General features: G+C 40.1%; 1 protein-coding gene across 4 annotated transcripts; it reads right to left on the reverse strand.

Annotated features, from left to right (window-relative positions):
- On the reverse strand, nucleotides 1–27,814 carry ZNF567 (zinc finger protein 567). 4 transcript variants are annotated; one of them, XM_030822298.1, is made up of 6 exons: nucleotides 27,747–27,814; nucleotides 25,834–25,936; nucleotides 20,198–20,272; nucleotides 8,816–8,942; nucleotides 8,461–8,547; nucleotides 1–2,391 (listed from the first exon to the last, which is right to left on the reverse strand). In XM_030822298.1, exons 3-6 carry the CDS (start codon nucleotides 20,204–20,206, stop codon nucleotides 671–673), a joined length of 1,944 nt encoding a protein of 647 aa, XP_030678158.1. In that variant the 5' UTR covers nucleotides 20,207–20,272; nucleotides 25,834–25,936; nucleotides 27,747–27,814; the 3' UTR covers nucleotides 1–670. The 4 variants fall into 4 exon arrangements, with proteins under 4 accessions (XP_030678158.1, XP_030678157.1, XP_030678159.1 ...); XM_030822297.1 differs by lacking the exon at nucleotides 27,747–27,814 and adding an exon at nucleotides 27,503–27,734; XM_030822299.1 differs by lacking the exons at nucleotides 20,198–20,272; nucleotides 27,747–27,814 and adding an exon at nucleotides 27,503–27,734.

The following is a 27,814-nucleotide window of genomic DNA, read 5'->3' on the forward strand; positions in this document are numbered from 1 at the left end:
TAAACAAGAATATTTACAGCAGTATTTTTATTATTACACAAAAGTATAAAAAATACAAATATCCATCAATAGGATAAATAGCAATATATTCTTAAAATGGAATAGTATGCAAAATGAAAATACACTACTGCCACATGCAATAATGTACAGATCTTAAAAACATTGAGTGAAATAAGCAAGACACAAAATAATTCATGTCTGATAAAATATGTATTTATAAAATTGAAAACATGCAAAAACTACATTTTGATGTTATAGGCTACGGAAGTGGTAACTCTTAGGTAAGTAACAACTAACTGCTTTTTATTACAGAGTGCAATGAGAAATATAGTTCATAAATATTTTCTCTTATGGAGATTAATGCTTATAATCATTGTGTATCTTGTCTCTGCATGTATTATATAAGTATTTTTAAAAAATAAACTATTTGAGTCAGTAGGAAGAGCAGTTGAAGACTTTAAAATTTAGCTTCATAGCTGATAAGAGTTCAATAATAATGATCATACTCATTTTATATGCTAGTAAACAGTAGACAGTTATTCAGTATGGTACTTTAATAATTATTAGACTTGTGATTTAAAATTACATTAACATGTTTCAGCATGCTTTTCTTTTTAAAACTAAACGTTTACAATAGCTTGTAAAGAATTCATATCAGAAACCACATCATTTACTGCATTTCAATGTTTTCTCCCTTGTGAGTTCTTTGATGGACAATGAGGTTTCTCTTATAACTGAAAGACTTACCACACTCATTACAAACATAGGGTTTCTCACCTGTGTGAGTTCTCTGATGTACAATAAGATTTGTCTTCTGGCGGAAGCACTTTCCACATTCACTACATTTATATGGTTTCTCTCCCGTATGAGTTCTTTGATGATGAATGAGATATGACTTCCTGCTAAAGGCTTTCCCACATTGAGGACATTCATAGGATTTCTGGCCAGTATGTATTTTCTGATGTACAGTGAGGGTTGCTTTCTGGCGAAAGGACTTCCCACATTCATTACAAATATAGGGTTTCTCCCCCGTATGAATTCTCTGATGTAGATTGAGATTTGTCTTTTGACTGAATGACTTACCACATTCATTACATTCATATGGTTTCTCTCCTGTGTGAGTTCGGTGATGATCGATGAGGTATGACTTCATTCTAAAGGCCTTCCCACAGTGGGGACATTCATAAGATTTCTCCCCTGTATGTGTTCTCTGATGTGCCACAAGGGTTGTCTTCTGGCGGAAGGACTTTCCACATTCACTACAAATATAGGGTTTCTCCTCATTATGAGTTTTTTCATGAAGAGCAAGGGTTGTCTTCTGGGAGAAGGATTTCCCACATTCATTACAAATATAGGGCTTTTCCCCTGTATGAGTTCTCTGATGTACAGTAAGATTTGCCTTCTGGTGAAAGGACTTCCCACATTCTTTACAAATATAGGGTTTCTCACCTGTATGGATTCTCTGATGTAGAGACAGTGTTGTCTTCTGGCGGAAGGACTTCCCACAGTCATTACACTCATATGGTTTCTCTCCCGTGTGAGTTCGCTGATGACGAATGAGGTGTGACTTCAATCTGAAGGCATTCCTACATTGCAGACATTCATATGATTTCTCCCCTGTGTGTGTTCTCTGATGATCAGTGAGTGCTGTCTTTAGGCGGAAGGACTTACCACATTCATTGCAAACAAAGGGTTTCTCTCCTGTGTGAGTTCTCTGATGATCAATGAGATATGATTTCCTTCTAAATGCATTTCCACATTGATGACATTGATAGGGTTTTTCTTCTGAGTGAATTCCCTGATGCAGAATCAATACTGATTTCCTGCAGAAAGATTTCCCACATTCAGTGCATGTATGTTTTTTTTCAATATTGGTTACTCTTCTTTTTTTATTATATACAGATGGGTTTTCTCCTCTGTAAGTTCTACTATGTGTAATCAGGCCTCTCCCTTTAAGGAATGATTTCTCACAGTCATTATATCCAAATGACTGTGCTGGAGTTTCCGTTTTCTGATACTGCATAAGAACTTCATTATGACTGAAAGCTCCGCCAGTTTGATTATGGGATTTGACTTCAGGATGAGTAGTCTCTTGTTTAGTACTCAGGAGTGATTTCCCATATCCATTATACTCACTAAGTCTCTTTCTTGCAGGATTTAGATTACTGATGATTAATTCTGAAACATTTTTCAAAATCCTTCCATGAGTATCATATTCAGGAGGTAGATTTTTTGAATTCATAGGGTTTTTGCCTAGAGTAAATGTCTTTTCATATATTTTACTCTTCTCCTTCACCAGTTTTTTGTGGTTGATGCTTACAACTGATCTAGAATACTTCTCTTGGTGTTCCTTGAATTTCACTAAAAAGTCTTCAGCTTTCCAGTTTTCTTCTAGAAAAGAATATAATTGATAACAATTTGTGAATCTTCACACACTTGCTATGCAAAGGAATTTTACTAGGGTCTAGCATATGGCACAAAAAGAGACTCAGGACAAATGACCACTGGCCTGGCAGGGGTGCAGGGAGGGGAACCTAAACAAAAACTGCTTCAGAGTGGAAAAGGATGAAGATGGAAACAATAAACATTAATACTTTTTGCATTTTGCACTAGAACTTCTTAGAGAAAGTGAAACCAACCAAGAAGTCAAAGAATGGTAGAAGGGGGTTGATGGTTAGATAAGTGTTCAGAAAAAATGAAGTGAACCTATCAAAAGCATTAAAATGTAAGTAGGATGGACAAGAAAAATTAGTAGAAATCTTTGTTTAGCAAAAATACTAGAGGAAAGATTACTTCTGGAGGACACAGATCACTTTTAATTTTTTTTTTTTGGAGACAAAGTCTCGCTTTGTCACCCAGGCTGGAGTGCAATGCGTGATCTCGGCTCACTGCAACCTCCACCTCCTGGGTTTAAGCAATTCTCCTGCCTCAGCCTCCTGAGTAGCTGGGATTACAGGCACGTGCCACCACGCCTAGCTAATTTTTTGTATTTTTAGTAGAGACGGGGTTTCACCACGCTGGCCAGGTTGGTCCTGAACTCCTGACCTCATGATCTGCCCACCTTGGCCTCCCAAAATGCTGGGATTACAGGTATGAGCCACTGTGCCTGGCCGATCACCAATACTTTTATACACACATCCCTAGATGACTGTGGTAAAACACTTCCAGCTGTTCAACCCCACCTCCTCTTTATATGTAGTCATCATTGATTAATTTAGCTTTTAAATTATCAATTCATTTTCTAGTATTTAAAAAAAAAAATCCTACAGTCTATGCTCTAATCCTCTACATAGTTATGAATTATTTTGTCTTATGAAGGGAAAATTAGGAAAATACTTCCAATAGCAACTTTAAAAAAGATCAGAATATATTCAATTGCTGTATTCAGACTGCTGCTAAATCACTTCTTTCAGAATTGTTCAATAACAAAGCTCTCATTACTAGTCCTCTTTTCAGTTACTGACTCACTTTTTCAGGTTTAAGACTGGCTTATATCCTTCCCCAATGCAGTAACATTCCTTTATTCCAGTTTTTCATATGGTAGATCAGAATACCAATTTCATATGGTAGATTGAACAATCTGGTCCTAGATCATAAAGTAACTTTAACCTTCATTTCTCTTATAAAAGTATAGCTATTTCTAACTTTACTTACCTTGCAATCATCTATATCTGATGAAGCAATGTTAAAGCTATGCTCAAAAATCTATTTCTTCATTGAGTCCAAGAACTCCAACATATAAAAGGAATTTCTCCTGTAAACAAAACTATATTGTCTAGATTCATTTTTTATATTCTCACAAGTTTTCAGGGTTGTCCACCTACCTGACAGATCTCACCTGTTTATAACAGGTAGTTTTTGCCTCAGTCAGGCCTAATACTTACTGCCCTATATATACCTTACTTATTCCTAATAACACACTTGTGCACACATTCTTTTAATTAATTAGCTTGCCTTCCAGGTTTATTTCTATTTATCTTTAAAGAATCTTCAAAGAAATCATACCATTCCACGATCTCATAAAACCTTCATGTATTTCCCCTACCATTTTAAGCTCTATTTCTTTAAAATTTTCAATATAATTACTGCCTAGGAAAACTTTGTTAACAAATCTTTTAACAACCTTACACTTTGACATAAATATTTCATGAAAAATGCAGACTTGATAGTGACCCTTTTTCATAGAAATAAATACTTTATTGGTGATCTTTAAACTCTTTTGGGCTAGGCACGGTTGCTCATGCCTGTAATCCCAGCACTTTGGCAAGCCGAAGCGGGCGGATCACCTGAGGTCAGGAGTTCCAGACCAGCCTGGCTAACATGGTGAAACTGTCCCTACTAAAAATACAAAAAAAGGTGGCCGGGCATGATGGCATGTGCCTGTAGTCCCAGCTACTCTAGAGGCTGAGTCAGGAGCATTACTTGAACCTGGAAGGCAGAGTTTACAGTGAGCCGAGATCACGCCACTGCACTCCAGCCTGGACGACAGAACGAGACTCCATCTTAAAAAAAAATTTTTTACATGATCACTGCATAATCATAGTTAGGTGGTGTCTGGCAGAATGCAACCACTTCAAGCACAATCTATAGGGACACAGCATAAGTAGGTACATCTAAAAGGAACTTACTAGTGTATGCTTTCTGAATGGATGAAAAGATATCTCCCTTACATAGCTCCATAAGCAATTAACACAGTAACTACTGAATACCTAACATGTTAAATAATACCACAGTAATGAAGGTTCAAAAGGGATCTTATCTTTGAGGAAAAGAATCCTTAAGAATGCTTGATTCCTTCAAAGAAATGAAGATTCAAAAGGGATCTTATTTTTGAGGGAAAGAATCCTTAAGCATCCTTAAAAATCCTTAAGCATAAACAATTAGGAATGAAATTATATGACTGTATTCAAGAGTTGTGCATGTTTGTGTTACAGTCAGTAGTTAGCACAGGAATTCAGAAAAAAGGAAGGTAGATATGATGTGCAGTAATCAAGGAAGAATTCACAAAGAAATCTTGAGACTTAAAAGATATAGTATAAAGGGAGAACACAACACAATGAAAAGTATCTATGTGATGACAAACCCTACATTCATGAACAACAATTAGGAGACTAGATCAAGTGGAAATTATCAAGAATTTTCTCCAAGAGAAAGTTGAAAAGACCAGATGAGGGCTTATTGTGACAGTTCCTGAAAGAAGAGAAATTTCAATTTCATAGAATACATGATAAAAAATAGGGAAAAACTGATGGTATATTTTGTGAGGAAAGTAACAATATACATTGAATGAATCCAGACAAAACTTACCACAAAGACGAATGGTAATTCCAGTAATAAATACATGAAATAAGACAGTTGTCATTTTGTATGATGTCAGTGAGAAATGAGAATATGGGAGGATGTCAATATATTTCACAAGCTGATAACCATATTACAAATTGTGAAGAGATCCATAAGAAATGATAAGAGAGACAGAAAAATCAAGTTGACTTTGTAGTAGAAACAAAATAAATTTGAAGGGATTGGGCGTGATGGTTCAGGCCTGTAATCCCAGCACTTTGGGAGGCTGATGTGGGCATATCACCTGAGGCCAGGAGTTCAAGACCAGCCTGACCAACATGGAGAAGCCCCATCTCTACTAAAAGTACAAAATTAGCCGGGTGTGGTGGCTCATGCCTGTAATCCCAGCTAACCAGGAGGCTGAGGCAGAAGAATTGCTTGAACCTGGGAGCCGGAGGTTGCAGTGACTCGAGATCGTGCCATTGCACTCCAGCCTGGGCAACAAGAGCGAAACTCCATCTCAAATAATAATAATAATAATAATAATAATAATGATAATATTTTGAGTTAAATAATGGGAGGCCAGGCACGGTGGCTCATGCCTGTCATCTGAGCACTTTGGGAGGCCGAGGCAGGTGGATCACCTGAGGTCAGGAGTTCGAGACCAGCCTGGCCAACATGGCGAAACCCCATCTCTACTAAAAATACAAAAATGAGCCGGACATGGTGGTAGGGACCTGTAATCCCAGCTACTCTGGAGGCTGAGGCAGGAGAATCACTTGAACCCAGGAGGTGGAGTTTGCAGTGAGCCGAGATTGCACCACTGCACTCCAGCCTGGGTGACAGAGCAGGACTCCGTCTCAAAAATAATAAATAAATAAATAAATAGTGGGAAAAAATTTAAGAGCTGAGAAAGCCAGTGATTTTCATTTCTGACACATTGTCAGAAAATAGGTGAGATGATAAGACTGTAGCACGCCTGATGAACTGAAGGTAGGAGAAATGTGCTTTGTATGTTGACATCAGTGCCATCTACATAAAATAAACAGCATCAGTCTGAGAATGGATGGAATCATTATAATTGAAAGGTAGATCATGTGAGGGCATATGAGAGAAATGAGACCAAGTGTTCAGTGAAACAATAAACATTTATTTAAAAAAATAAAATCTGTTGGGACTATTATATGCCAAGCATTTTTCAGGTGATATGGCCACAGTGGTGAAGAAAACAGGCCAAGCTGTAAATAAGCATTCAAGGAATTAGGATAAGAATTAGTGTTATTTCACTTAAACGAAGGATTGATTGCAGGAATGATGAAAAGCCATGTAAAATGAACCACAAAGGTTTAATGGAAGAAAATGGCAACTCTGACTTTATCAACCTGGGTTGTGTTAAGTGAGTTCTAAAATCAATAGCTAAATTTGTAGTGAGAAGGGGAGCTTAGCACAGAACACAAAGCCGAGGTGGTATGAAGGAAAGGAAATGTTAAGTAAGTAAGGAGAGGACCGCTAACCAATAAATTTTCTCTTTTTAAAGACAGGCTGAAGAAAGCCTGAAAGAAATCTATTACAATGGTGCCAGGTGCAGTGGCTCAAGCCTGTAATCCCAGCACTTTGGGAGGCCGAAGTAGGCGGATCACAAGGTCAGGAGTTTGAGACCAGCCTGGCCAACATGGTGAAACCCCATCTCTACTAAAAATACAAAAAAGTTAGCCAGGCCTGTTGGTGCACATCTGTAATCCCAGCTACTTAGGAGGCTGAGGCAGGAGAATCGCTTGAACCTGGGAGGTGGAGGTTGCAGTGAGCCGAGATGACGTCACTGCACTCCAGCCTGGGCGACAGAGTAAGACTCCATCTCAAAAACAAAAACAAAAAACAACCAATAAATAAATAAATAAATAAACCTTTCCTGACGAAACTTATCACAATGGCAAGATAAGGACTGAGAAGGCTGGAAAAAGATACACGAGCTAATAAAAAAGATCTAAAAGAAACATGGCTTATGGTACATTCAGAGTGGCAGTTGTTTTTGATAATATGAAGCAAACTAGGAAATAATATATTTGGGGAGAGTGATATATATATGCATTATTATTTTTTTTGAAATGGAGTCTCGCTTTATTGCCCAGGCTGGAGTGCAGTGGCACGATCTTGGCTCACTGGAACCTCCGCCTACTGGGTTTAAGCGATTCTCTGGCCTCAGCCTCCCGAGTCGCTGGGATTACAGGCATGTGCCACCACACCCAGCTAATTTTTGTATTTTTAGTAGAGACAGGGTTTCATTACGTTGGCCAGGTTGGTTTCAAACTCCTGACCTCAGGTGATCTGCCCGCCTCAGCCTCCCGAAGTGCTAGGATTACAGGTGTGAGCCACCGTGCCCAGCCGGAGAGAGTGATATTTAAAAGTCTGGTTCTGTTTTTGTTTTTGAGACAGAGACTTGGCTCTGTAGCCCAGGCTGGTGTGTAGTGGTATAATCCTAGCTCACTATAACCTTGAATCCTTGGGCTCAAGTGATTCTCCTACCTCACCCTTCTGAGTAGCTGGAACCACAGGTGTATGCCATCAGTCCTGGCTTTTTTTTGTTTGTTTGTTTTGAGACAGGCTCTTGCTCTGTCTCCCAGGTTGGAGCGGTACAATCACGGCTGACCACAGACTTGACCTCCTGGGCTCAAGTGATCCTCCCACCTTAGCTTCCTGAGTAGCTGGGACTAAAGGTGCACACCACCATGCCCAGCTAACTTTTGTATTTTTTTTTTGTGAAGATGTGGTTTTGCCATGATTCCCAGGCTGGTTGCAAACTCCTGGCTCAAGGGATCTGCCCATCTTGGCCTCCCAAAGTGCTGGGATGAAAGGTGTCAGCCACCACACCCAACCTTGGCTAATTTTTAATTTTTATCTTTTTGTAGTGATGGGGTCTTGCTATGCTGTCCAGGCTGGCTTTGAACTCGTGGCCTCAAGTGATCCTCTCACCTTGGCCTCCCAAAGTGTCAGATTATTGGCATGAGCCACCATACCTAGCATAAAAGTCTGGTTTTGAGTTTTATAGGCATGAAGGTTTTCAGAGGTTAAGAGCCTTTAAAAAAAGATATTCCTGAAACATTTCAAAGGTATCACCCACCACCTGACCCCTTTAAATTTACATTCTGCTAGACTGTGTCTGCCTAGGAGCCAGAAACTCACCCAAGCAGGTATGACCTGCAAATGATGTCCATGGCTCTTCTCCTCGTTCCAACTTGAGGATCACATCAGGTTTGGTTATGTGACACCCTGAATAGGGAAAAAAAGACTTAACTTGATTGGGCTATAATACCATTGAAAAATCAGGAAGGGGGCATGTTCAGTACTGCAAATTAAGACGCCCATTTGTGTAACAATATAGGTAGCACCTTGCACTGGGCAAGTGAAGACACAATCATTCATTCTGCTAACCAAAAGGAATTCATCACCTCTTATTCCTGAAATTCAAGATTATACACACTTAGGCACTTTGAGAGGAAGTGCATGCTACTAAAGTTTCAAAGAGGATTTTTCTTACCCACAGAGATGAGGTGGCAATAGTTTTCCAACATCACATCCATATATAGAGTCTTCTGAGCATGATCCAGGTGCTGCCACTCCTCCTGAGTGAAGTCCACAGTCACATCATTGAAAGACACTGATCCCTAGAATGGATGGAACTGTAATCAGAACAGGTGGACTTGGCCAGGTGCGGTGGCTCATGCCTGTAATCCCAGCACTTTGGGAGGCCGAGGTGGGTGGATCACTTGAGGTCAGGAGTTAAAAACCACCCTGGCCAAGATGGTGAAACCCCATGTCTACAAAAAATTAGCTGGGCATAGTGGTGCGTGCCTGTAATCCCAGTTACATGGAAGGCTGAGGCAGGAGAATAGCTTGAAACCAGGAAGCGGAGGATGCAGTGAGCCCAGATCATGCCACTGCACTCCAGCCTGGGTGACAGAGCAGGACTCTGTCAAAAAAAAAAAAAAAAAAAAGGAAAAAAAAAAAAGAAAAAGAACAGGTGGACCAGATATTGGGAACTACTTTTGACCCTGCTTCCTTGTGGCAGTCATACGAATCCTAATATGAAAAGACTACAATTTTCCCTGTTTTATGATTTATATTGTAGGGAAAACAAAAATCAAGGTAAAAATACCCATCAGTTATTTTTAAATAACACATTCTGAGAATATTTACTGTGAAGCCACTTAATGCCAAAAACTGTATTTATTTATGGAAGTGCCAAGACGAACACTGTTTCTGCTCAGAAGTTACCAGAGGCATGTAACACATACTTGCAAGAAAATGTAAGTAAACACAAACCTGCAAGAAGGTGTCACAGGTACAACAAAGAAGTATGTACAAGATACAGCATGTATCACAAAGGTAGAACAATTTCTCAGGCTTCACTAGGGAGGAAAATGTTTCCCCATTTAACATGAGTATGTTATACGAAGAAAATTATATGTGCATGGTGACATTTTTCAGCATGCAGCAATAACAGAGTAAAACAGGGAAACATTCCCTCAGATAATAATTATAAAATGTGCACATGCCATACAATAAACAACTAATAGAAAGCACTGGAAAGCAACCAAAGCAGGCGGAAATTGGAAAAGAGCTTATCCTTGAAGGATAGCAACTGCAATCTACAAGAACTGCTAATTTTGTGGCTTTTTTTGCATCACGGTACCTGAAACCCCACAGCTCTCATGGTATAAAACCACCACTTACTTCCTCAAAGGTGATGGGAGGACAGAAATGAGAGCTTGAGGCTGGGCGTGGTGGCTCATCTGAGGTCAGGAGTTCGAAACCAGCCTAGCTAACATGGCAAAAGCCTGTCTCTACAAAAAATACAAACATTAGCTGGGTGTGCTGGTGGGCACCTGTAATCCTAGCTACTTGGGAGGCTGAGGCAGTACAATTGCTTGAACCCGGGAGAGGTTGTAGTGAGCCGAGATTGTGCCACTGCACTCCAGTCTGGGCGACAGAGAGAGACTGTGTCACAAAAAAAAAAAAAAAAAGCGAGAGCTGGAAATTTAGGTTAATTCTGGAAGTGAGGGAACTACAGAAAGGATAAAAATGAAAATCTGAGCATAAACTCTGCCAAACTCCTGGCTGATAAAATATGCATGTGTTGGAGAGATCACAGAGGGCTTAGCAAAAAGCAGGCAGAAATACAACAGAAAAGAATCTTGAAAAATAAAAGTGCACCTAGTAAGATTCTAAGGCTTCTGCTTCTTGACTGATGGTATTCCACAACCTGCTTACACCCCAAGAAGAATAAAACTTAAGGCTTACGGGATTAAGGTGTCAGGGCTTGGACTGACAAAGCAGCAGGAAGTGTAGAGGGTAAAACTTGAAAAAGAGAAATGCAGGACGTAAGCCCCCAAATGTAAACACTCACCAATTCCTTGATTGAGAGAAAAGTAGATGAACACAGGAGAGAACCTATCTGCTTTCAGGAGGTTAGGTTAAAAGGCAGCAGCTAGAAGCTTGAAGAACTAAGAGGATATATCAGCTGCTTTACACTGAGCAGGAAGACAAAGTTTGATGTCTGATTACAAGCAAGCTAATTGCCTACTAAAAATAATAATAATTCTCAGAAGAACATAACAGACATAAGAGAATTCAGATTACAATACTATTTATGATGTCCAGTTTTCTAGCAAAAATTAATAAACATGCAAACAAAACAAAACAAAAAGGAGTGGGGGGAATAAGACCTGTAGTCACAAAAAGGCAATCACAGAAACTAACTCCTAGTGGGCCCTGATGTTGGATTTTGCCAAAAAAAAAAAAAAAAAAAAAAAGGCTTCAAAGTAGCTTTTCTAAATGTATTCAAAGAAATAACTGAAATAAAAAATTAACTAGATAAGCTCGATGGAAGCACAGAAACAGAGAATCAGTATCCATGTAAATCAATCAAGAGAAAGTAAGTAATCTGAACAGAAAGAAAAAAGAATCATGAAAAATGAACAGACTCACGAAGATCCGTAGGTCATATTCAAAAATCCAACATGGATATAATTAGAGTCCCAGAATAGAGAGAGAAAAAGAAAGGGCATAAATAAATTTTATGGAAATAATGGCCTAACTCCAAACTTGGCAAGAACTTTTAATTTACATATTCAAAGAGTTTAATTAACCCTAAAAGGATAAACACCAAAGAAAACCACACTTAGCCAAATCCTAATTAAACTGCTACACAGCCAAGAATTCTACATGCAGCAAAACTATATATTCAAAATGAAGGCAACATAAAGATATTTTCAGATAAAACCTAGAGAATTCATCACCAGCAGGACTGCACCATCAAAAATGCTAATAGGCTGGGTGTGGTGGTTTACTTCTGTAATCTGGGCACTTTGTGGGGCTGAGGCAGGAAGACTGCTTGAAGCCAGGAGTTGGAGATCAGCCTGGGCAACAAAGTGAGATCTCCATCTCTGGAGCGGGGGGCGGGGGCCGGGGGCCGGGGGGAGGGGGAGGGGTGGTGGGGCCTAAAGGAAATTCTTCAGGCTTAAGGTAAAAATAACACTAAGGTCTTTAGGAAGGTATGAAGAAAATAAGAAAAATTGTAAGAGTATAAATATTCATTTCCTTTCTTCTTTACGAGATAGGACTGTTGCAAGCAGCAGTCAGGGAATGTCTTCTGCTATTTTAGCATGAAAGCAACCATAGATAATATGTAAATAAATGAACAAAGATGTGTTTCAATAAAACTTAGTTATGGACACTAACATTTAAATTTCATGAAGTTTTAGTGTGTCACGAATATTTTTTCTTGTAAATATTTTCAAACATTTCAAATGCAAAGACAATTCTTAGCTCACAATCTGTACAAAATAGGAAACAGGCTGGGTTTTGGCCTGTGGACTATAGACCCTTCTAATACCATTTATTACAAACATAAATATCATATACATGGCAAACAAAAAAGTAAAAGACAGGTATTAATAAATGCAACTATAATGTGGCAAGATTGATATATTTACCATAACTAATTTAATATTAACCTTAAGAAAATCCTGAGAAGTTGAAGATCCATACTGTAATCCTAGGGCAATCACACAAAAAATGCAAACCCATAACTAAAAAGCTAACAGAGGAATGAAAATGAATCATTAAAACGTATGTGACTGACACAAAATACAACAGAATGTAGGAACAGATAAGCAAAAACAGGTTAGGAGGAATTTAAATGCATATTATGAAGTGAATGAAGCCACTCTGAAAAGGCTACATGGTATATAGCCTTCCAGATTCTAACCAAATGGCATTCTGGAAAAGGCAACATTTTGGAGAGAGTAAAAAGATCAGTGGTTTCCAGGGGGTAGCAGGGAGGGAGGGATAAATAGGCAGAGCAAAGAGGATTTTTAGGGCAGTGAAACCATTTTGTAAGATAATATAATGGTGAATATATGCCATTATATATTTGTCAAAACCCACAATATCAATATCAATAGTGAACCCTACTGTAAACTATGAATTTGGGGTGAAAATAATATGTTAATGTAGCTCCAGGAATGGGACTAAATTAGCCGTAGACCAAAATGCTGCTCTTGACCTACACTAACAAAAACTTAAAAGCAAGCCTCAAAAGGATCAAAATGGACTGAAGTAACTTAATTCTTTAATGTAACATAACAAATTCCAGCATTCAGTAATTTAAAATTGAAGTAAAAAATTTCCAAGCATGCAAAATAGGACTAATATTCATGAGGGGAAAAAAAATGATTAAAATAAACAGACCCAGAAATGACAGAGGTGATGGATTTAACAAACAAGATGGGCTGGGCACAGTGGCTCATGCCGGTAATTCCAGAACTCTGGGAAGCTGAGGCAGAAAGATCACTTGAGCCCAGGAGACCAGCCTGGGCAACATAGCAAAACCCTGTCTCTACAAAAAATTTAAAAATTAGCTAGGTGTGGTGGCACACACCTGTGGTCCCAGCTACACTGGAGACTGAGGTGGGGGGATCGCTTGAGCCCAGGAGTTGGAGGCTGCAGTGAGCTCTGATTGTACCACTGTACTCCAGCCTGGGCAACAGAGTCTCAAACAAACAAACAAAAAACAAGGATGTTAAAACAGGATTATTATAGGCTGGGTGCAGTGGCTCACGCCTGTAATCCCAGCACTTTGGGAGGTCGAGGCAGGTGGATCACCTGAGGTCAGGAGTTCGAGACCAGCCTGGCCAAAATGGTGAAACCCCAATCTCTACTAAACATACAAAAATTAGCCAGGTATGGTGGCATGTGCCTGTAATCCCAGCTACTCGGGAGGCTGAGGCAGGAGAATCACTTAAACCTAGAAGGCAGAGGTTGCAGTGAGCTGAGATCACACCATTGCACTCTAGCCTGAGCGACAAGAGAGAAACTCCGTTTCAACAACAACAACAAAACAGGATTATAAACATATTCTATAAGCTCAAGAATATAGAAAAAAAGATAAACATCATGAGAGAAATGGCAGATATAAAAAGGATCAAAGAAAAGTTCTAGAGAAGAAAAATACATGATAGGAAAAATACAACGGGTGGTAGTAACAACAGATTACACATTGAAGAAAGAAAAGATCAGTGAACTTGAAGAGAAAGAAAGCAATATAAACTATGCAAAATGCTTTCACAGTTGGCTGAGTTCCAATAAAACTCTACAAAACCAGGCATCATGCCTGACTTAGCTCAAATGCAATGGTTTGCCAACCTCTGGCCTAGAGCAACCACTAAAAAACAAAACAAGAAAATAAAGAGGTACTTCTAATAAGTGAATAAATAATACAGAAAAAAATGGAATCATAAAAAATTTCTCAATCTAAAAGAAAAAATATAATTGGAAAAAATAGGAAGATGGCATATTTAAATTCAACTATATTGATAATTACCATTGAATGGACTAAAAACTCCAATTAAAAGATAAGAGTATCAGATTGGAGGAAAAAAGAAAAACCAAACCATCTACTAGCTGTACCAGATTAACTATAAACATTACAACATATGTAAATAAAAGTATAAAGGATGGGCAAGGTGCAGTGGCTCACACCTATAATCCCAGCACTTTGGGAGGCCAAGCAGGAAGATCACTTGGACCCAGGAGTTCAAGACCAGCCTAGGCAACATAGTGAGACCCCATCTCTACAAAAAATTTAAAAATTAGCCAGATGAGGTGGCACATGCCTGTAGTCCTAGCTACTCAGGAGGCTAAGGTGGGAGGATTGCTGGATCCCGGGAGGTTGACTGCACCACTGCACTCCAGTCTGGGTGACAGAACAAGATCCTGTCTCAAAACAAACAAACAAAAAAAAACAACAACAGTAAAAAGGATGGAAATCAGGTATATCAGATACTATAGTTTGAATGTGTCCCCTCTAAAATTCAGGTATAGGCCAGGCACAGTGGCTCACACCTGTAATCCTAGCACTTTGGGAGGCCAAGGCAGGCAGATTGCTTGAACCCAAAAGCTCAAGACCAGCCTAGGAAACATGGTGAAATCCTGTCTCTACAAAAAATAGAAAAATTAGCTGGCCGTGGTGTCACATGCCTGTAGTTATCAGCTACTCAGGAGGCTGAGGTGGGAGGACCGCGTGAGCCCAGGATGTTGAGGCTGAAGTGAGCCATGACTGTGCCACTGAACTCCAGCCTGGGCTACGGAGCGAGACCCTATCTTGAAACAAAAACCGAACAACTTTCAGGTGTTGTCAATGTGATAGTATTATGAAGTAGGGCCTTTAATACGTGATTAGGCCAGTCATTAAGGTTTCTTCCTTTTTGGATGGGATTAAGGCCCTTGTAAAAGGGGCTTCATGTAGCACGTGGCTGGCTTGTACTTCTGCCATGTGAGGACACAGCCTCAAGGTGCCATCTTGGAAGCAGAGAACAGACTTCACCAGACACCCAAACCTGTCTGAATCTTCATCTTTGACCTCCCAGCCTCCAGAATTGTGAGAAAATTTATTTTTGTTCTTCATAAATTATCCAGTTTCAGGCATTCTGTTATAGCAGCACAAAGAACAAAGACACCATACAATCATAAGAAAGTTAGAATGGCTATAAAAATATTAACCAAAATAGATTTCAGGACAATATTATTTAGAATATTATCAAGGATTAATTGAAGCATTTCATAATAATAGGGCAGGGTGAATTCATGAGAGGACACAACAATCCTAAATATAAATGCATCTAAAAACAAAGCTTAGTTATAATAGAAGATTTCAACTTTCTTCCTTCAGTCATTGCTGTAATCAACTGAAGAACAATAAGAATACAGAAAACTTTCAACACAATCAACCAATTTAATCTCAGTGATATTTACAGGATACACCCGATAACATCAGAATATGCATTCTTTACAAGGGCACAGAGAACAATGACCAAATTAAACTGTACTCTGTGCTATAAAAGAAGTCTCCATAAATTTAGGAAGACATCATATAGACTCTGCTCTGACTGCAACAGAATTAAACTAGAACCAGTTACAGGAAGCTATCTGGAAAATCCCCAAATATTTGGAAATTAAACATATTTCTAAATAACCAATGGGTAAAAAACAAACATGAGAAAATTAGAAAATATTTTCAACTGAATAAGAAAATGCAACATGTCAAAACCTGTTGGGAGCCCTTCAAATAGTGCTTACAGAGAAATTTATAGCATTTAAAGCTTCTATTAGAAAAAAAGAAATGTCTTAACTCAATATACACTTCCATCTATGTAAGAATTGGAAAAGAGCTAATTATACCCAACGTCATGAGAGGGAAAGGAAATACAAAATAAAAGAGGAGAAATGAGGAAACAAAACTACTAGAGGAAATCAATGAAACTAAAACCTGCTGTGGTACTTTGAAAAGATCAACTACATTGATATACCTGTAGCCAACGAACCAGGGGAAAAAGTGAGAGATACAAATCATCAATAACAAGAATAAAAAAGGGGTATTGCTACAGATTATACAAACATCAAAAGGATAAAAAGAGCAACAACTTTATGCCAATACATTTTACAACTTAGATGAACTGAACAAATTCCTAGACAGTCACAAACTACAAAAGCTCATTGAATTAAAAGAAAAACTGATAACCTGAACAGTCTTCATTCTATTACCAAAATTGAACTACCAGTTAAACATCTTTCCACAAAGAAATCTCCAAGTCAGATAGATGGCTGCACAGTGAATTCTAACAAACGTTTACGAAGAAACAATACCAATTCTATATAAATTCTTTCAGAAAATAGTAAGAGGAGAGAATACATCCCAATTCATTTATGAGATAGCATTAGCCTGATATCAAACAGAAAAACTATACGTTAGATCCATTATGAACCATAGATAAGAAAAATCAGTAACAACACATTAGCAAATCATCATATTTAATACATAAAGCAATATATACAAAAGTATTATATCATGACCAAGTGGAGTTTATCCCAGGACAACTAAATTTAATATTTCAAAAATCAATCAATATAATTCATTATAGTAATATTAAAAAAAGAAAAAAGCCATATAATGTGAAACACCAGTAGATGAAGAAACACTTTCTTTGTTTTTTGTTTTGAGATGGAGTTTCACTCTTTGTTGCCCAGGCTGGAGTGCAGTGGCACGATCTTGGCTCACTGCAACCTCTGCCTCCTGGGTTCAAGCTATTCTCCTGTCTCAGCCTCCCGAGCAGCTAAGATTACAGGTGCCCACCACCACATCCAGATAATTTTTTTTTGTATTTCTGTATGTTGCCCAGGCCAGTCTTGAACTCCTGGCTCAAGTGATTCACCTGCCCTGGTCTCCCAAAGTGCTCAGATTACAGGCATGAGCCACCACACCTGGCCCAGAAAAACTTTTCAGAAAATTTAACACTCATTCATGATAAAAACTATCAGCAAACTGGAATGTCTTCAATCATTTAAAAAGAAATTCCAGCCGGACATGGTGGCTCACACCTGTAATCCCAATACTTGGGGAAGCCAAGGCGGGCAGAACACTTGAGGCCAGAGTTCAAGACCAGCCTTGCCAATATGGTGAAATGCTGTCTCTACTAAAAATACAAAAATTAGGCCAGCATGGTGGTGCATGCCCATAATCCCAGCTACATGGGAGGCTGACGCACCAGAATCGCTTGAACCTGGGAGGCACAGGTTGCAGTGAGCTGAGATCCACCACTGCACTCCAGCCTGGACGACAGGGCAAGACTGTCTCAAGAAAAAAAAAAAAGAAAAAAGAAATCCTAATCCTATAGCTAATATCAAACTTAATAATGAAAAACAATGCCTTTTGCCTAAGTCAGGCACAAGACAAGAATGTCTGTTCTTAGAACTTCTACTCAACATTGTACTAAAGGTTCTAGACAATGTAGTAAGGAAAGACAGAAATGAAGGGAATATAGATTAGAAAGAAAGAAAACAGTCATTATTCACATATGACAGGATTGTCCATGTAGAAAATCCTAAGAATCTACCAAAAAAAAATTACTAGAATAAGAGAGTTTTGAAAGGTTGCATGTCAAGATAAAAAAATCAATTGCATTTTCACATACTAGCAATAAACAGTGGGAAATTTAAATAAAAATGAACACCATTTACAGCAGCATTAAAAAATATCCAACGATATAAAAAACATTTACAAGACTGGTACACTGAAAGCAACATTACTGAGAGAATTTAAGGAAGATCTACATAAAAGGAGATGTGCATCATGTTCATCAACTGGAAAACTCTATTAGCATTAATGATTATTATTCTTGTATTTAAACTGTTATAAGCATTTTAACATTTTCTTGTCTCCTAATGAAATGTCTCATAGTGGCACTTTCCATCTGATGCTAGAAAGAATAAAATTGGGAGTAACTGTTTCGTGTTATTGGTACAGAATTTCTATGTGAAATGAAGAAAAACAGTTCTGGAAATAGATAGTGGTGACAGTTACACAACTTGTGAACGTACTTAATGGCTATGAATTATACACTTAAAAATGGTTAAAACGGTAAGCTCTCTGTTATGTATATTTTACTATAATAAAAAGTTAAACACAAAAGCACAGAAAACACAAATATGTAAGCAAGCACTGGGGTGAGCCCTTGGAAAAGTGGAAAATAAGTGAAGACGTTAAATGGGAAGACAAGTGACCACTATGAGAGAGGAACCCAAATAAAGACGGTACCAGTGGAGGATGGAGGGAACTGTGGTAAGAGGAACAGAATTTACCACTCAATGGTTTTGCAGTGAATAGGAGAGTTTTAACTCATGTTGGCTGTATTAGCAGGTGGGTAGCGGTTGGGGCCCTAACCAGATTGGAAAAAAACAAAAGGATAGGATGGGCAGAAGGAGACAATGAGGTGAATCTCAGACATGTGCATGAAGGATCTGCAGAACATATAGGTGGTGATATCTAGCTGGAGGCTGGATATATAGTTTTGATAATACATCAAAAAAGACAGAGGTTTAGAATTAAAATTACTTGAGCATCATTAGAATAGTGGTAGGTAGTGAACAGGAGACTGTAAATAGAAGAGAACCAATACAGAATCTGGAGAACACCAGTATTTAAGAGGTCCAGATATGAAGATAAATGTTCTGAGTGAAACAAGAAAGAGTAGTGTCTTTGAAACCAGAAGCAGAATATTTTAAGAGTTACACTTCTAGTTTAGTATAGCAGTCTATACAAATATATTTACTTCTACATCCAAACATAAAATTGGAAGAAATGTGAAAACAGAAATAAATCTAGAATACAATTAACATACTAAGGTGTTATTGGAAGGCCACAGATTTTTAGAAATTGTTAGCAGCTGTGAGCAAAACTGAAGGTAGAGAAGAAACACAAGATTCTCAGTTCTTTGTACAAGTTGCCAATCACGTTTCCATCCTCAAAGCCTCAACACAAGACTTCTTGCTACTAATTCTATATAAATTCTGTCAATTTCACTACCATCTTCACTCCAGTCTGTGGATGCAATAAAGCCTTATATATTTTTTTAATCTACACAAGACAGGTTCATTCAGTAATACATTTTCATTTAGTTCAAGGAAATGCATTTTTGTCCCTGCATGGCTTCTGGAAGAAGACTGAGAGACTGAGAGAGGAGATGGTGAACGATATACCCACTATTTTTTTTTTTTTTAAATAAAGAGAGTCTTGTTCTGTCACCCAGGCTGAAGTGCAGTGACATCATGGCTCATTGTAGACCTGACCTCTGGGCTTAAGCCATCCTCCCACCTAAACCTCCCAAATAACTGGGACCACAAGTGCATGCCACTGCACCTGCACTGGGCTAACTTTTTTCTTTTTTTGAGATAGAGTCTCACTCTGACACCCATGCTGGAGTGCAGCAGCATAATCTTCACTCACTGCAACCTCTGCCTCCTGGATTCAAGCAATTCTCTTGCCTCAGCCTCCCAACTGACTGGGATTACAGGCGCCTGCCACCAAGCCCAGCTAATTTTTATATTTTTAGTAGAGACAGCATTTCACCATGTTGGCCAGGCTGGTCTCAAACTTCTGACCTCAGGTGATCTGCCCATCTCGGCCTCCCAAAGTGCTGGGATTATAGGTGTGAGCCACCACGTCTGGCTTATTTTTTTTTTTTTTAATTTCTAGTGGAGACAAGGATCTCTCTATGTTGCCCAGGCTGGCTGGTCTTGAACTGGACTCAAGCAATTCTCCTGCCTCAGCCTCCCAAAGTGCTGGGATTACAGGTGTGAGCCACCATGCCTGGCCTGATATATCCACTTAATGTGTGAACATTGGTTAAAATTGGCAGCATTTGTGGAAGGTAGAGTCTTATCTGACCAATATGGGAAGAAGTGAGGACCAGTTTTCTGAAGGGAAAGATAGGTAGGAGGATGTAGGACAAGACCGACATATGCCCAAATATCCTTAAAAAAAAAAAAAAGACTTTCAGAAAGGAAAGAGAAACCATCGCCTTACCTGAGCCATGGTTTTGAGATATGAAAGAGATGACCAGTCCTTCCTTTGGAGTCCTCTTTAGAAAAGAGGCAGTTCCTAAGGCGGCAAAGCCGAGACAAAAAAAGCCACATGAGACCACATGTGCCTCACAGCTCTTGTAATTCTATTAAAATTGCCTCCGTTTTCCTTGTATTGATCCTTGTCCACTCTGAGCATGCCACATAAATATAGATGGGAGAACCAGCTAGGCAAATCCTGTTTTATCCCCAAGGCCAGACATACAGGCTTTTGGGGCAGCAGGATGGATTTTGGGCAAGCTCCTCTCCCCTCAAGCACTACCTTTTCTCTCCTAGTCAGCCTACTGTTATTAACTACTTCCAAGCTGCTCTCCATTAAGGCTGTACCATTTATGGTACTGCCACCAATATATAAGAATACCTGTCATTCCACACCGAGGAATACTACTCATGCAAATCTTTTTATGCTTGTCTATCTAACACATGTAAATTGTGGTTCTAGTTTCTAGTTTTCTTACCATGAACAAGAAGCTTCTTTTCGTAAGTTTAAAGAACGCTTTTAGCTTATCTGTGGTCTCATCATTTATTTCATTTTCTATTATTTTTATTTTCTGAATTGTTGTTAGACTTCTTTAAAGGAAGGAAATTAATCCTTTATTTTTGTGGTAGGATTTCCAAATAATTTTTCTTTTTTAGAGACAGAGTCATACTCTGCCATCCAGGCTGGAGTACAGTGGTACTATTCTAGCTCACTGCAACCTCAAACTCCTGAGCTCAAGCAATTCTGTCTCAGCCTCCCAAGTAGCTAGGACGAAAGGCACACACCACCACGCCTGGATAATTTTTAATATTATTATTTTTTGAGATGGGGTCTTGCAATGTTGCTCAGGCTGGTCTCAAACTCCTGGCCTCATGTGCTCCTCCTATATGTGATTACAGGCGTGAGCCATTGTGCCCAGCCCCAAATAATTTTTTTTTTTTTTGAGGCGGAGTCTTGCTGTTGCCCAGGCTGGAGTGCAGTGGCGCTATCTTGGCTCACTGCAGGCTCCGCCCCCCGGGGTTCACGCCATTCTCCTGCCTCAGCCTCCCGCGTAGCTGGGACTACAGGCGCCCGCCACCTCGCCCGGCTAATTTTTTGTATTTTTAGTAGAGACGGGGTTTCACCGTGTTAGCCAGGATGGTCTCGATCTCCTGACCTCGTGATCCGCCCGCCTCGGCCTCCCAAAGTGCTGGGATTACAGGCATGAGCCACCGCACCCGGCCCAAATAATTTTTTATAGTTTCTCATTTGACTGTTTTTCTCTATGTGAAAACAGAATTTTAAAAATTATTTGGCCATCTAGTTTGGTATCACAAAGTACTCCAGAATCTGTATTTCCTTCACTCATCAAAACTGCCATCTTTATCACATATTTTATTTCCTTCATATATCTAAGTAGAGCTGGGTTTTATATTTATTTCCACTGAATTGTTCATTTCATTGCCAGGATCACCTTAAAGTTATCAGTTTTAAAACAGTTTAGTATCTACTAGGGCTACTTCCCTGACAGTTTCTCTCTCTCAGAATTTCTGGTGTTTATTTTCTCCTAACAACGCTGGAAAGTTCAAACATTTTTATTAAAATTTTAATGGAAATCCATGAAATCTAAGGAAGTTTTGACATTTTATCATGTTGTGTCTTCCTGTCCTTTTATTCAAGTCTTATTTTTATTTTATTTTTGAGACAGGGTCTCACTCTTTTTCTAGGCTAGAATGCAGTGGCATGATCATGGCTCACTGCAGCCTTGACTTCCTCAGCTCAAGCAATTCTCCTTCTTGCATAGCAGGGACTGTAGGCATGTACCACCCACATCCAGCTAATTATTTTTTTATTTTAACTTTTTTGTTTTTGAGACAGGGTCTCATTCTGTTGCCCAGGATGGAGTGCAGTGGCCTATCACCGCTCACTGCAGCATCGGCCTCACTGGGCTCAAGTGATCCTCCTATCTCAGCCTCCCGGGTAGCCGGGACTACAGGTGCCCGCCATCAAGACCGGCTAATTTTTTTTTTTTTTTTGGTAGAAATGAGGTCTTACTATGTTGCTCAGGCTAGTCTCCAACTCCTGGGCTCAAGTGATCTTCCTGCCTTGGCCTCCCAAAGTGCTGGGATTATAGGTGTGAACCACCACATACCGCCTACTCCCAGGGTTGCTGAAAACTTTGAGAAAGGGTAAATGGCTCACAGGGGCAGGTATGGGATAAGATATTCTGCATGGCTTTGTCCAAAAGGGCCCAGAGTAGGAAACAGAATCCATGCCCAACAACAGGGAATCAGACACCATAGGCACTTCTCAGTCTTGCAGCAGGCTCTATTTAAAATTTATTTTTTTTATTTTGAAGTGATTATAGATCCACAGAAGCTTGCAAAAATAGTGCAGAGAGGTCTCATTTACCTTTCACCCAGCTTCTCCACAATGGTCACATCTTCCATAACCACAGCATATGGTCAAAATCAGAAAACTGGCTGGGCACAGTAGGTAGCTCATGCCTGTAATCCCAGCACTTTGGGAGGACAAGGCAGGAAGATCACATGAGCTTAGGAGTTTGAGACCAGACTGGGAAACATAGTGAGACTCTGTCTCTACAAAATAAAAATACACAAATTAGCCAGCATGGTGGCAGGTACCTGTAGTCCCAGCTACTCAGGAGGCTGAGGCAGGAGGGTCACTTAGGCCCAGGAGTTTGAGGCTACAATGAACTGTGCCACTGTACTTCAACCTGGACAACAGAGCAAGACTCTGTCTCTAAAAAATAAAAATAAAAAATCAGAAAATTGTCATTACACAATGCGCCAACTTCTTTCCGATATCAGTAGTTTTCCACGCATTCATTATGTGAGTGTTTTTACCATTTTATCATACATTTAGATTTGTGTCACCACCACCACAATCAAGAGGCAAAACTATTCCATGTAAAGATACCATTTTAAAGTAATTGTTTAAACGACCCATCAATACCACTCCTGATTATCTATCCATGACAAAAAAACGTATCTACAAAAAGACCCGCATGTGAATGTGTGTAGCAGTTTTATTCATAACCACCTCAGAATTGGAAACAACCCAAGTGTGCATCAGTGGATACACAGACAAACCATCCAGACAATGGAATACTACTTTGTACTAAGAAGAATGAAGCAATGACACATGCAATAATATGAGTGAATTGCAACATGCAACTGAATTGAGCACATGCCTGTAATCCCAGCACTTTGGGAGGTCAAGGCAGGAGGATTGCATGAGCTCAGGAGTTCGAGACCAGCCTGTGAGACACTGTCTCTACAAAATAAAAATCCACAAATTAGCCAGCATGATGGCATGTACTTGTAGTCCCAGCTACAGCTTACTGATTGCAACATCCTTACTGAATGAAGCCAGACTCAAAAGGCTACATTCTGCATGACTCCTTTTATATGAGATAAAATTACAACAGAGGTTACTTCTGTGCCAGGGTGATTGGATGGGGGCTAGAAGTGTTCTGTTTTTGTTTTCTTTTTAAATTTGGGTGATGGTGGTGACATGAGTTTAAAAAATGCAAATATATACATTTGCTTATATTAAAATAATGAAAGGATAAGCTGAAAACTTAGATAAAAGATAGAATATAATATTCTGTTGCTTTTGTCACTAACAAAGTATCCTGGAGGCCAGGCAAGGTGGTTCACGCCTATAATCCCAGCACCTGAGGAGGCCAAGGTGGGCAGATCACTTGACCCTACGAGTTCAAGACCAGCCTAGGAAACATAGCAAGACCCCCAACTGTACAAAAATAAAATTAAATAAAATTAGCCAGGTATGGTTGTACATGCCTGTAGTCCCAGCTACTTGGGAGGCTGAGGTGGGAGGATCACCTGAGCCAAGGGAGATCGAGGCTGCAGTGAGCCATGATCAAGCCACTGCACTCCAGCCTGGGCAAAAGAGTGAGACCTTGTCTCAGAAACAAACAAAACAAGAAAACAAAAAAATCCAAAGTATCCTGGAGGCCCTTCTCCATAAATCCATGCAACTGATCCCTTTTCATGGCTGCATAATACTCCTCAGTGGCACTGTACTTGGTTAATTCAACCAGTTTCCTTCTCTTGGATATTTGGAATTCAATTATTTCTTTACACTTTCCAAAATAATTCCCTGTGATGTAGATCCAATGACCCTCACAAAAACCCTGAGTGAGGTAGGTCCTATTATACCTGAAATTGACTAACATGACTAACACAGGAGACACTCATGGCTTGCTCAGTGTTACACATTGCAGAGGTGGCCTAGCCAAGATTTTTTAAATGACAGCATTGAGATATAATTTACACACCATAAAATTCATCCATGTAAAGTATACAATTCAATGGTTTTTGGTATATTCATAAACCATCATAATGAACAATCATCCACGATCTAATTTTAGAACATTTCAATCACCATGAAAGAAACCCAAAAAGAATGCATGCCAAATTTACGATCATTAACATGTATGCCTATGTGTTTTTTCCTAAGAGTTTTATAGTTTCTTTTGTTTTGTTTTGAAACAAGGTCTCACTCTGTTGCCCAGGCTGGAGTGCAGTGGTGTGATCACGGCTCACTGCAGCCTCGACCTCCCTGGGCTCAGGTGATCCTCCCACCTCAGTCTCCTGAATAGCTAGCCACAGGGGCGTGCCACTACGCTTGGCTAATTTTTGTATTTTTAGAGACAGGGTTTCACTAAGTTGCCCAGGCTATTCTTGAACTCCTGGACTCATGCAGTGCACACACCTCAGCCTCCCAAAGTGCTGGGATTACAGGTATAAGCCACCAAGCCCCATCAAAAGTCTTATTTTAAAATATGCTCTTTAATAACATCATGTAATTAGTAAAGTTGCTTCCTTTGTATCTCTTATTTTTGATGACCACTGTAAATTAAGTCTTTTCCCCCATACTTTCCACATACACACACACACCCTATTTATTTGTTAATGTTTTTTCCAACAACCTTGAGTTTTCTAATTGTTATCACTGTTCATTTTTAATAGGATGAAAACTTAGAAATCTTTCTGCCTCAGCCTCAGCTGATATCCCAAAGATAGTGAATGAAACAAAATTCTAAGAGAACTTCATTCAAGAACAGGATCTTATACAGCTGTTGAGTGTAAAGTTTTGCTATCATTAAACTCCTCCTTTAAAGACAGTGGAGAGGCTGACAGGAGAATGTATTTTTAAGAGACTGTTATTTTTAGAACAGTGTTTTTCCAGGAGGAAAAACGTGAGTGATTCTCCCTTCTTTACAACACACAAGGGGTCCCTCAGACCCTGAGGCCACCAGGAACCAAAGTGGTGACAGAATTCTTGGCAAAAATTTTACATATTTCTAGGATTTGGGAGGGCAAAGTGACTGAGGTGGCTAATTCTCACTTTAGCAGTAGGTGAAGACCCCATGGGTGGAGGCTGTCTGGGTTGTCTTGGGTCCTATCAAAGAGGACTGACTGGACAAACCCACCCACCAGAGTCAGTGGGCCACTGAATGCCCAGAGGAAGCACTGGGGCAGCAGCTGGAGAGGAGGCTACGCCCATGAGAAGGGAAGTGTATCTGGAGGTTCCAAGCAGCAGGTTCTCTTGGAAGGTAAGAGATGACTTACACTAAATTATAGTGGTATCAGTCATGCTAGCCTCTTCTTGTCTCTGACTTCTGTCTTCTCATTCCTTTCCCAGCTCCCAATCCATGAGAGCTGAAGACTGCCTCTAGGGAGTAAAGAGGAGACAGAATAAAGGTTGGGGAATTAGAGAAGAAACTAATCATGTATCCTTTCACATTTCAGGCTTCCAGCAGAAGAAATTCATCCAGCAAAAAAAAAAAAAAAAAAAAAAAAAAAAAAAATATATATATATATATATATACACACACACACACACACACACACACACTCAAATAGGAATTTTGAGAGTGGCAGTTACGAGATAAAGTTTTTTTCTGTGTGGTCCCAGTGGTATTCTATTCATTTAAGCATATCAGTCATCAGTCAATACCAGGTTTCCCAATAAATGATCTTTTTTGGAGGGGGAGGGACGGAGTCTCGTTCTGTCACCCAGGCTGGAGTGCTGTGGCGCGATCTTGGCTCACTGCAACTTCCACCTCCGAGTTCAAGCGATTTCCCTGCCTCAGCTCCCGAGTGGCTGGGGCTACAGGCATGCGCCATCATGCCCAGCTAATTTTTATACTTTTTAGTAGAGACGGGGTTTCACCATGTTGGTCAAACTCCTGACCTCAGGTAATCTGTCCGCCCCAGCCTCCCAAAGTGCTGGGATTACAGGCGTGAGCCAGTGAGCCACCGCACATGGGCCCAATCTTTTTTTTTTTTTGAGACGGAGTCTTGCTCTGCCACCCAGGCTGGAGTGCAGTGGCACGATCTCGGCTCAATGCAAGCTCCGCCTCCCGCGTTCACGCCATTCTCCTGACTCAGCCTCCCAAGTAGCTGGAACTACAGGCGCCCGCCACCACGCCCGGCTAATTTTTTGTATTTTTAGTAGAGACGGGGTTTCACCGTGTTAACCGGGATGGTCTCGATCTCCTGACCTCGTGATCCGCCCGCCTCTGCCTTCCAAAGTGCTGGGATTACAGGCGTGAGCCACCGCGCCCGGCCCGCATGGGCCCCAATCTTACCTTCTGAAAATTATTTTGCCTCTTCCTCTCCATTAAAAAAAAAAAAAAATCATTACTTATTTTACTTGTCTAATTACCAGAGTCAAATTCTACAGGCATATATAAAATGCCCAATACTCATAAATCAATCTAAACAATGCATACTTTAGTCAGCACTCGGTTTCTCAAGCACTCCACCTAAGTCACACAGTGTGCCACATTCAGTCATCATAGGTCGTATACGCCAAATACTTTAAAAATTAGGCATATTCATAGCTGTATCATGGACTATATAGTCATAATCCCATAGGCCCCCACGTCGTGCACAATTTCACAGAACTTATACTTCTAGAAAAAGTAACAACCTTTAACTCACAATGCCCTCATTGTCGCCTCTCCAGAGTCGGACACAGGCTCAAACACAAATCGACTCGCACCTAATTTAAATTAAAACTTAAGACACGCAGGGACCCTAACACTTTCATAAACAACCGGTTCCACAACGTCACACAGAATAACACATTCCCCTACCACACAACACACAGGACAGGTACAAAAAGACACACACACACACACACACACACACGGAGCGCCTGTTCTGTGCCAGGCCGTGCTCCAGGAGCCGGGGGACGAAAATCAGACAAAATTCCTGCCACTGGGGAGCTCACCCCTCGTCTCGGGCAACCGGTTCCCTTCTTCGGGCGCTCCCCGGCCCGCGCTCTGGTTCCTGCTTCCCTCCCAGACTTCTCTGGGGCCCGGACTCGCACTTTCCTCCAGTCAACTCCTCGTCCCAGGTTGCTTCTCTTCCCTTCTTGCTTTCCCCAGCCCAGGCTCCCGCCTCCCTCCTCAGCCCTCCCTGCGGGTCACACCGTCACCCGCCTCCTCCGCGCCCGCCGAACCAGCCAGCCTCACCTTCGGTCGCCGGCCGGCCGTCTGCGCATGCGCACTCCCGCGCGGACAATGCCTCCCAGGTGTCTCCG

The sequence above is a fragment of the Nomascus leucogenys genome, chromosome 11 (assembly GCF_006542625.1).
Source record: "Nomascus leucogenys isolate Asia chromosome 11, Asia_NLE_v1, whole genome shotgun sequence".
Lineage (NCBI taxonomy): Eukaryota > Metazoa > Chordata > Mammalia > Primates > Hylobatidae > Nomascus > Nomascus leucogenys.

Coding starts and splice junctions, on each gene's coding strand:
- ZNF567 (XM_030822298.1), bottom strand. Junction 8,548..8,815: donor TTGCCACCTCATCTCTGTGG/GTAAGAAAAATC, acceptor TTCCCTATTCAG/GGTGTCACATAACCAAACCT. Junction 2,392..8,460: donor TGCAGGTCATACCTGCTTGG/GTGAGTTTCTGG, acceptor ATTCTTTTCTAG/AAGAAAACTGGAAAGCTGAA.